The 11405-nt window shown below is 42.5% G+C and overlaps 1 protein-coding gene across 1 annotated transcript in view; it reads right to left on the reverse strand.

Moving 5' to 3' along the window:
* Positions 1-11405, reverse strand: part of LOC111650876 (spectrin beta chain, non-erythrocytic 1-like) — a gene marked incomplete at its 5' end in the record, with an annotated part of 19663 nt that overhangs the window by 6414 nt on the left and 1844 nt on the right. The window contains 11 exons of the mRNA XM_023400823.2: positions 1569-1623; positions 2713-2813; positions 2900-3096; positions 3193-3277; positions 3826-3964; positions 4867-5024; positions 8765-8851; positions 8999-9373; positions 9552-9756; positions 9846-9976; positions 11229-11399. Coding sequence (XP_023256591.1) covers positions 1569-1623; positions 2713-2813; positions 2900-3096; positions 3193-3277; positions 3826-3964; positions 4867-5024; positions 8765-8851; positions 8999-9373; positions 9552-9756; positions 9846-9976; positions 11229-11399 — 1704 coding nt within the window. The remainder of the gene's footprint in view (positions 1-1568; positions 1624-2712; positions 2814-2899; positions 3097-3192; positions 3278-3825; positions 3965-4866; positions 5025-8764; positions 8852-8998; positions 9374-9551; positions 9757-9845; positions 9977-11228; positions 11400-11405) is intronic.

An 11405-nucleotide genomic window follows, 5' to 3' on the forward strand; every position in this document is an offset into this window, starting at 1 on the left:
TGTGTGTGTGTGTGTGTGTGTGTTTTGTCGTCCCATACATCACTTATCCAGTCACACTCACAGTCAAACCAACTGGGGATTTACACTTGTTTCACTAAGTGTCTCAAAAAAACATTAATAAATAATTAACAGGACTTTCTGGTTATTTTGGTTTAAAAAGTACAATTTCATTTCTTCTTTTTCTGGTCTATTTCTAATTTATTTCACTGAGCAAAAATAAATACAAAAAGGAATGTGAGGGAAGTTTAGGAAAACTTGTGTATTGACTTGTGAAAGTTTATCTGAGGCCAAATTGATTACAAAAGTTTGCGTGTCCACCTGGATCTTCTTTTCAGTGGTGACTTCTTTAACTTTGTCTTTACATGTTTAAGACTTTCAGGACTAAAGCATTTTAACAGATGGCGCCAAATCAGAAGAAAATCTGCCCTGTAACGACTTGATAAACATAAAAGCAACATCCTGAAATCAAAGAGGACCATTTACAGATGCCTCCAAATGAAAATAATCAAATAAAAACAGCTCCGTACTTCAGCTGGGTGTTGAAACCAGAACCTTATTAGCTGCAGTTCCTCTAGTGGCCACTAGGTGCTACTAAAGTGAACGGGAAAACAGTTGGTAAAAGAAAGTCTCAGGTTCATTTAGCTTCTCATTTGTTTTCTTGGTGATGCTTTTGAAGGAGGTATTAGAGGTTAAAGAAGGGAATGTTTCAGAGGGAGTTTGCCTGAGTGACAGGTTTACCACTTTGTCTACGTCAGCGAACATTAAAACAAAAGTCCAGACTAGAAAACGTCTCTTTATGAAGCGGTAAGTCGTGACGCAGACACTACGGCCATGTTTGGTTTCATCCCATAACTTGTCTTGCAGCATTGACAGGGATCAGAACTGAAACACACCTCGTTAGTACTGAAAGAGGATCCAGGTGAAGACAACGGCTTTGGAATAAAACCTGCAGGTAAACTCTTTAATCAGTAGAACTGCATCTTAAAGGTGCATTATGTGGAATGAAATGATCAGTGCTATGCTGCTGATAACTACAAACTAATGATGCTGATTGGTCTCCAAATTTAGACTTCATTTCCCATCAGTCCCTTTGCTTCCTGTCTCCTGTTCCTCTAACTAAAGAGATTATTAGAGGTGATTTTGTCTAAAGTAATTACACTAATATCTCAAAACCAAGCAGCTGTCATTATCAGTTAACGATAAAATTAAACTTATTACACTTATTAAAGAAGAAACGATTAATGAGTGAGGAAGAGGAGCAAACAATAAATGCTTAATACAGGAGGAATATTCATGTGCCGACCCCAGGAGTGTGTGAGGAGGAAGGATACAACACACGTGGCTAACAACAGAGTCTGTGATGTGTATGAGGTCAAAGGTTAATGATTTGTGATTTGTTTCATGTCTCTGTGTGCATGTGCTTTGGATTGTGTATGGTTATATTGTGTGTCTTGGATGTACACATCATCAGTGTGTGTGTGTGTGTGTGTGTGTCAGGGTGCGGCGGTGCCCCTGCGGCTCTGCAGGGTGCTGCTGTATTTCTGGTAGGCAGGTGAGCGGTAACTAACCCTGGGGGACTCCTGGTCGGACGGCAGCCCGTTCTGAGACACCGGCTCTCCCTCCCTGCGGACACACACAGGTACACAAACAGTTAGACACACTCTGGATGGACGTCACTCTCGACCTGCCCGTCAGGCTGTTTTTGGCTTCGACCCCAGTCTGAGCCCTTTAATACCGTCTACTGATTCCGCAGTAATACGACCACCTTGTTTTTTTATGAACCTCTTAATCCAAATACTGAAAGTCCTGGTTCAAAACTAAAAAGGTTCAATCTTAAATCATCAATACGATACGAAGGAAAGTTTACCGACATGAAGTGAAGCTACAGAGAACTCTGCTGGAGTAGGTGTGTTACCTAATAAACCATCTCCGGCAGAGTACCGACACAAACACAACAACAGCCTCATAACGGGTGAATGTGACCGTCAGCTGCAACCACCATGTTCAGTGTTCAGGGAATCAGTTGTTCTGCTGCTCCAGATGTTTACAGAAACGTCTCCGTTACATCTGTGCAAAGTTCTGCAAGACGCAGTTCAGTAAAGAAAAGACCAGATGTTGATTAGTTTTATTTTGGCTGATATCGATCCGTTGGATTTGCCCCGTTTCCTTTTTTTTAGTTTTTTAGTTTTGTTTTCACTTGCACTAGAAAAATCACCAGAGACTGAGAGTTTAAAGTTTTTAAAACTGTATGAAAAACAGTGGAGGAAGTGCTACTTGCATGTGACAGTAGTGAAAGTCAAAGCAGGTGAAGTGTAATTTCTGTCAACAACAAAGTAAATCGCCCAAAAAAAAATCAAAGCTATAAAAACCACAACCACTGAACAGAGATTCACTCTCTGTTTTATGGATTTAAATGACTAATTTTACTTTGAAGCAAATGAGATTCAATTTAGATTAATAAAAAAGTGAGAAGAAAATCTTTAAATATGAGAAACTGTAATAAAGAAACGTTAATTCGTTCTGGACAAAACAATCTCATCACATTTTGTCCGTTCAGTAGCTGCTCTCAAGCTTTTGATCATCTTCTCTCATTGAATTGTAGATGTTCAAACTTTATTAACGGCTGTTTATCAATCAACTTTCAATCTCAGGATTTACTGACTGTTTCAGCCTGTAACACACACACACACAACAGTAAACAACAACTCTCACTTTTGCTGTGCGGCAGCGTCGACGGGCTGAGCCTCAGTGGGCGTGGGTTGTCTCCTCTTCTCTTCTTCCTCTTGCCTTCTTCTCACTTCCAGTAACTCCATCTGGACACACAAGCACACGTTTCAACACCTGAGACTTTACCTGGTGTCACTCGGCCTGGGCGCATGAGGATCGTGGTGCGTCTCACCGTGGTCAGCCTCTCCAGCGCGGCGAAGCGTTCCTCCCAGGTGGCGGCCGACTTCTCGAAGGCCTCGTGGCGTTTGATGAGTTTCTCCACCTCGTCCACGCTCTGGCCAATCAGGCTGCTGGACAGGTACGGCTCCTGACCCAGCAGCCACGCCTCGGCCACGCCCGCGTCCCGGGAGAACTGGTGCACCTCCAGGACTGAACACACACACAAAAACACACACATTAACAAACATTAATCCGGATTTATTCGTCTTATTTTACTCCACATGACTAAACGACAGTTTGACTCACCCAGTCTTAGCCACTCCCATCTGTCCTCCCACCTGTCAATCATATCTTTCCTCTTGTCCGTCAACTGTAGCAACTTTTCTTTAATCTGAGGAGAGAAAACGTCAGAAGAAAAGATTTAAATGTTAAAATAAAAATAAAAAAAGTCCAAATGTATTCTTGTGGTTTGGAGGAAGAATTAATACAAGAAACTTCAAACTGTGGAAAAACATCATGAGCAGCTTCATAAACTCAATCTAGACTCATAAATGTTGGTGTTTAAAACAAGGATTTCACCATTTTAATCCTCTTAAAAATCCCTGTGAGCACAAAGTTCAGCTGCTCTGGTTTATGGTTGGTGGTGATGATATTTGTTCATGTTTAACAACTGATGTTAAAGGTTTGAAGTAAAAACTAAATACAGACGATAATCGGTGGAAAAAAGCTGCACAACGGAAAGTGACACAGAAAAACCTGCAAAACATTTTAATCAAACCTGGAATTAAAACTAAAACAAATACGAGAATTTAATCCAAAAATAAACGCTGCTAATTTCTGACAGCTGATTAAAATCTGGAAATAAAAAATAGAGTGGAAACTGTTCAGATGTTCTGGATGTAAAATGTGTCTTAAAGTACGCGGCGGCGGCGCCTGCACCTCCTCTGAAGCGTAGTGCTTCCTGGCCAGCAGGGCTTTGCCCAGCTCGATGCAGGAGGTGAAGCTGTCGTTGCGGGCGTCGATCTCTGCCTTGATGCCCTGGTGGTTGTTCATCAGCAGCTCCACCGACGACACGTCCCTGAGAACAAGCGGGAAAACAAACAAGCAAACAAACAAACAACATCAACAGTATGAAACACACCTGTTGATAAATTCTGCTTCTGATTTCATCAACCGTGAGTTTTAATCGACATGAGACGATAAAAAAATTAATAAATGGAACAAAATTTAGATTGTCGAGCTTCTAAAGATCCAAAATCAATATTCAATATTAAAAACGGTTCATTGATTACTTTTGATAATCTGAGCCGACAGACAAAGAACAAGGCTGCGCAGTCTCATAAATATTTCCGTTATCAAGTTATAATAAGTTCTGGATTCAGATCGTCACAGAAACACAGACACTCAGGAGAAGCATGAGTCTTAATATTGTTTTTTTGTCATTTTTATGAGTCGTATTCTCAAACACCAAAGCTTTATGTACATGTGTTAATATTTTTACTGTTTTCTTTTTTCTTGTCAAGCTCAATAAACCGCCTCAATCACAGCTGCTCTTTATCTCTGCTGTTCCTCTCTTCAGGTGCTGTGTTGTGAGAGGAGACATCAGCAGGAGGAAATTAAAAAGGATGGGTGGAACAGATGTTTAGTTTCTCTGAGTCAGAATATCAATGTCAATCTGTTGTTTTTATATTGCTAAATTATCAAAATGAAACCAACAGGAATATTTTAATTACGTTTCCTTAATCAAAAAAGCTTAATTGATTCAAATCCTGTAATTGCAGTCATGTGGATTGTTGCTGTTGAGTCAAATGGATTCACGTATAAAAACAGTGACTGTGGTGAAGTGAGAGACTCATTATAACACAACAGTATGTGCATGTCTGCGTATCACCTGTTCACCTCAGCAACTTAACACGTCAGAGCATCACCAGACACCGACTCATCACCGTGACGACAGCAGGGAGAGAAGTGAGCTCCTACCTGGGCTTCTCCTGGGCCTCGATCAGGCGGATGACGTCCTCCATCCACAGCATCAGGTCCCGCACCATGCTGAAGAAGCGGAACTTGTCTCCGGTGTCGACCAGCTTCAGCCGCCGGCCCTCCACCGCCTCCAGCAGGTTCTTCCAGGCGTCCAGGACCTGGGGGGGGGACGGGACGGACCACAGAGCAGGGATTAGACCAGAGAGACCCAAAGATCAGAACTGGTTTCACCTGATGAATAAAAACCTTCTTCATGTACTGAACCATGAGGGAAATCAAGACTCTGCTGCAGCATTATTGATCTAATTATTGGGTGAAATTGGTCTTTGTAAAGAATATTTACATTAACAGTAAATACAGAGTCTTGTCATGTCTGGTGCCAGGGTCCTGTGGGGGGGCTTTACCCCACCCAGGGAGATAAAAAAAAAAAAGGGATAAAAGCAAATAAAAAACAGCGCAAACAAATGTGCAGGTCGCAAATGCAAAAGCACCCACCATGTCGGGGGGAAGGCAACATGACAGTTACACTGAGATTATATTTGTGTTTAATCTTACAATTATATTGAGGAAGCTGCACCTTTAAAAAACCTGCTGCCACCGTGTGGACACTTTGATTCATTATTAATAACGATAATGATTAACAAGCCACTAGGATTTAACTGTAACCGACAACCTGGTTTTCAAAAGTTTAAACTCATGTATGTTTTTATCTCTGCTCGTAAATTAAAATGCATGTGTTGTTTTTTAACCTTTTTGCAGATTTGAGAGACACTCTGTTGAAACTCATTAAATACGAAATAATGGGTCCAGTTTTGTGGAGGGATCAAACCACCATCCCTGTTTAATGGTCGATGTCCTGCTGAAGCAGCTAGTCGTCCGGTGTCTGTCGAGCCTCTCAGTAATGTTCTCAGTCAAAGTGAATACAGCTCATATTAACCTGAGCTAACTGTCAGCAAGCTAAATACCCAGTAGCTAGATTAATATTTTAGTAAGCTAATGCTAGCTTCTACTAGCTAAGTGAGCTAGTGAGATTGAGATGCAGACAGTGGTGATTAGTTGCACAGACACTATGGTTAGGTAGCGAACAGCTAACCATACTTCGCTAGTAGCTAGCTAACAAAGAGTTAGTTAGCTATCATAACTTGGGCTAAACGTCAGCAAGCTAAATACCCACTGGCCAAACTAATATCTCAGCAAGCTAATTCTAGCTTCTACTAGCTAGGTGAGCTAGTGGAGTTGATATCTAGACAGTGGCGATTAGTTGCACGGACACTATAATTAGCTAGCTACCAGCTACTTTCTAACATTCAGTCAGATTAACTGATCAGTGTCCTGTCAGACATTAACAAAGTCTAATCAATGATCAATACAATATGGCCACCAGCAGGTGTGTAATTCCGCATTAGCATTCAGAATGATTTAATGGGTGGAGTGCTGCCTCTTCTGTGGCTTCATGAAATGTTGTGACATCAGACACCTCACATTTACTAATTTCTTTTCATGTCTTACACAAGAGTTAATTTTCTAAGATGATACTGATTCTCAGTTTCATCGACAGACGTTTGCAAACCGACATGCACCGAGAACATCGATCATCCGATGCAACCTGTATTTTAAAAACATCATCCTGTCTCGTTTCAGGGCTGAGACTGACGAGCTGCTTCGCTGCATCACAGCGCACAGTAGAAATAAATACAGCACAGTTCTACTGCGTTTTCCAGCCAGAAGCAGCAACACAAGTCAGAGCGTGTGAGCTTCACAAAGCAGAGCTGCAGACAGAGGAGGGAGGAAGCCGTCAGTCTGTCTGCCGTGTCTGCAAAATGAACGTCTGTTGATTACCCCCTCCAGACCGAAAGGCAAGACTTGAACAGAGTCTTTTCATCTTCTCTGGAACATTTCCAAACCCATCTGACACTGAGACACTGCTCACAAAGATGGAGACATGGCTGCAGAGGACTGCAAGCGGCGATACTTTGCCAGTTAACAAGCGACTACATTTAAGTCAATGCGAACAAAAACGTTTGATTGCACCATCGTGTGCAGCCATGAAATATTAAAAATGCATTAAATGAATTGAACTAAATTGATTTGAGAAAAGCTAGACCTAAATTTTCAGCTTTTATCTTCACTGACTGACCAGACCCAAACTGTATTTGCAAACCACTAGTAGCGTTTGTTTTCACCTCCTCAGAGGCCCAGGTGGGTGGGGTTAACAGCTTTATTGGTACTAATGCAGGAAAGTTGTCAATCAGATGAACTGAGTTTGTATTTAGTTTGTGTTGTGTGCAAAGATCCACCCACACAGCGATCTAATAAAAAAATAAAACCGAACCCTACGAGTGTTTGCAAATCACCAGGTCTTTGACTAGCACCAGGCTAAAACTAAAACTGCATGAAAACGACTAAAATGTCACTAAAATTAATCGACATTTTAGTCGGGAGGTTTAACAGAAAGTCTAAAACTGCAGCCAAAATGAAGACTGATGCAAAGCCAATGTTTTTGGTAAACGGAGTCTCACCTCTCCCTTTCTCTTCTGGGTGGACAGAGGGGATGTGCAGGGAAATGGACATACAGGGAATGGTCAAAACACAACGCCATCAAAAACACTCAGTGCTCATCATCATCAACACTCTGACTGTCAGGAGACGACAAGCTCGGGCAAGTCATGGTGGTACTAAAGGGAAATTCCACTTGTTATTTTTTTTTTAAGATTCCCATTTCCTAAAAATGATTCAGACGTAGATTTGAATGAATTCTGAATTTGGAGAATCAAAAAAGTTATTTTATGATGCAAAACAGTATTTTTTGTAGAGAAAAATGTATGAAATAAAGACAGATGTTTGAGAACATTAATGTTCATTAACTCAACAACTGCTGCATCTTTAAAGACGTCATCATGGCAGGGTTTCATGTCTTACAGACTGTTTCGGCAGGACCAGGCTCTAAATCTGGATTCAGACAGGACGTGAAGTGAACGTTCACCTTGCTGAGCTGTCGTCAATTTGCACCCCCTCCCCCCACCCCCTTTACTGAATCTGTGAATTCACTTCACGTTGTGTCTGAACACAGTTAGTGATTCAACCTGCAACATAACCAGTTATACAAGAAACCACTCCTGGTAGACCTCAGTGCTTTTGGAATAAGATGTAAAACCATCAGATGGAGATAGTAAGATAAAGTTTCTTTCGGGTAAATGACGCTGGAAAATCCACCTTAAAAAACTGGGCAGAAAAAGGTCAAAGATAAACATTATTATTACCAGTCTGTCTACTAACTGTTACAATCAAACCAAAGTCACATTTGACATTTTTCCAAAAGAACAATCACTGCAAAATTTGAGCCTAGAAGGGAAATCATCAACCAGACGACCTGGTTATAGTGAGTTCAGGTGTTTTCCTCAGGATCAACACTTTATCATGGTGTCTCCTTCATTTTGACCATGCCCTGTAAGATTCTAGTCTGCGTTTATCATCTACAGCTGGTTGTATTATCTTCAATAAAATTACTGTAACAGTACCACATGTTCAGCATCTTTTATTCTCTCGCCTCGTAACTACAGTGTTTGTTTTCTGATCAGATCCTTTGGAGCGGAGGAACAGTGCAAAGTTAGTGCAGCAGCAGTGCAGCATGCATGAGGCAAAGGGCCCTTGACAGTGATTCGTTAACACCAGTGCTGGGTCCAATTCATTTTAAATTATTACATCACAAAGTATTTTTTAAAATGTGTATGTTTATCATTAGAGTTTTAAAGTCATGTGCCAAATAGGAGAAAGGTCGTTCTGTCTCAGGTGATACTGAGACAGACCTGTCGCTCAGATTTCCTGATTGTATTCAAAGTAAACTGAGCCCAGTCCTGATGTGGTTTACGTTTCACTGCTGTCTGACACTGAAGCTCACCTCTCCCTCTCTCTTCTGGATGTCGTCGGCTTTGTCTCCAGCGTAAGCCGACTGCAGACGGACGGCGTCCTCCTGAAGCTGCCGCACCTGAGAGAGGAGCAGGAGGAGCAGGTTCAGGTTTAAAACACATTGAAAGTGTAAAAACATGAAGATCAGACGTAAAAACTCTTTAAATTTAAATTCTTATTTCTCGTATCATCTCAGTGAGTTCCAGGTATCTCATGGTTCCTGTACCTGTGTTCCCAGAGCCTGGATGTCGTGCTCGAAGGTGGTGTGCATCCTCTGTAGGGTCTCCACTGTGTTCTGGTCCCGGCCCAGCTCCTCGGGAAGCTTCTTGTGTTTGTCCAAGATGCGGTTGAGGATCTCCTTGGCGTCGTGGTAGAACTTGTGGAGCTCGTAGGAGGCGGCGAGGATCTGCGTCCGGGTGTCGATGAGCTCCAGCAGGTCGGCCCAGGCCTCGTTCAGGCCGTCCTTCCACTCCGCGATGGTGGCGGCGTCGCCGTGGCCGGTGTTGATCAACTCGTCCGCCAGACGGTTGACGCCGTCCACGCGCTCCTGACCGATGTTCCCGGTGTCACGGGCAAATTCTCTGAAGCGCTCCTGCAGCATCTGATGGAGGGAAGAAACAAAAGGTTCCAGTTTGTTAGAGACACTGAACTACAACATATCTGAAATTAATATCTGCCGTTACAAAATGATAAAAGGACTAAAATTCAAGTGGTTAAAATTTGAAAAACCATAAAATCAATGACTATGAAAATGCCGATGATAAAACTGTTGCACTGACAGTGACGTGCTCGTAGTCCTGTCCCAGCTCGTGGGATCCGGCCACCACCTCCCTCTCAGCGATCCACTGCTCCAGGTCGTCCACCTCTCTGTTGAGCTGGAAGAGACGGAAACGCTCGTCCAGTTTCCCTCGACGCTCCTCCGACAGATCCTTCAGGCCGGCGTACAGCTTGTCCACCTGAGACTGACGCATCCCGATTCGCTCGCTGCAGCAGGAAGAGGACAAATGAAATTTAAATCGTGGTCCTTCACATGTAACTCCTGACCTTTGACCTGCGATTTCTCCCCTCCTCACCTGTCAGGGTGTCCAGCGGCCACCAGGCCCCGGCTGGTGCTGGACAGCTGGTGGACAGTGTCGGCGTAATCCTCCACCGCCTGCTCCAGGATCTGATGCTTCTTCAGCATGGCCACCGAACTCTGCTCGTCCTGAGAGAGACACACAGATTTCTCTTAGACGTCTCCAGAAGAAATAAAAAAAGAGGACAGAGGGAGAAACCTCAGAGGAAATAACAGAGAGAGATGGAGGTGGAAAGTAAGTAAGGGGCTGGAGAGAGTTATGTAAAATGAAACAGAGAAAGAGTGGGAACGACAGGATGGTAGAATAAACAATGACACTGAAAAAGAAAGATGTGGAGGAGAAACTGCAGATTTGATTTTAAGTTTTAGGAATTGTTTTTCCTCAAAACACAAACTCAAAGTCGAACTCAACCTGTCTCCACCTGAGCAGTTTAACATGACCTGATTTACAGATGTGACCTTTAACCTGAAAGTTAGAGACAAACACTTCGGTAAAACCCAAACTACTCAACTGTCAAATTAAAACAGAATATAACTGAAACCACCTCTTGTTTTCAGGCATGAAATATGTAATATGACATAAAAATGAAATGTACTGACCAGCAGAGACACAGCAGAACCAGCAGACACCAACTAACTAACCAAACTCACAGAAACACAAACTGAGGAACTGGCAGGTGAAACAAAACTAAAACAAAGAAACAGGAAGTTTTAGACCCAGAGGGCAGAAACTCAGACCAACATGACCCTGAACACAACACTGAATACGGTACTTTTTAAACCCCATTTCTCTTTTAGTTTCACATCAATTAACTCAACTGTAAAAAATATTAAATTTTATCCATCTGTCTTGTTAACGAATCAACACAAATAATTAAGATATTTAAAATTGCTGGACTTTTCATTTAATATCTTTTATTTTCATTCTGCTAACATGGTGTGAGTCCAGCATCAGCTTGTTAACATACAAGTGCGCTAACGTTAGCTTGTTAACGTTCAAGTGCGCTAACGTTAGCTAAAGATAAACAGAACTACATGGTAACAACAGGGTGTCGTGACACACTAGTACTGACGATAACTATTATATTTAAAAAATGAAATATTGATATCATGTTAATAATACACACGATAATATGGTGATGGCAGATGTTAAGCCTGCTGTGCTTCGAGCTAAATGATAACACTAGATTATTAGGAGAACTGACAAATCAAAGGTATGTTAAAGAGAGCTAAAACATCGACCAATGCTAACAAACTCTCACAAAGCTGCTGCTTCTTTAGGAATTTAGAAAACGTCTAACACAAACTGCTCCTTCTAACTACCCAACCACCCCCAGCTGCTGTTTCCCCTCACCATCCTGCCCCATGACCCCTCCCTCACCTTGGCCTTCTCCTCTGACATCATGTACAGCTCCTGTTCGCTCATCCAGGCCTCGGCCTCGGCGGCGTCGAAGTAGTACTGCTGGGCCTCGTGGGCCTCGCTGAGCCGGCTGTGACGCTTCTCCGTCTCCTTCCTGATCTGTTCCCATAGCGACTGGAGCTCGTCGAGCCGCTGGCG

Source organism: Seriola lalandi, unplaced genomic scaffold (assembly GCF_002814215.2).
Source record: "Seriola lalandi dorsalis isolate HSWRI2012SDOR001 ecotype SW California unplaced genomic scaffold, Sedor1 jcf7180002052974, whole genome shotgun sequence".
NCBI lineage: Eukaryota > Metazoa > Chordata > Actinopteri > Carangiformes > Carangidae > Seriola > Seriola lalandi.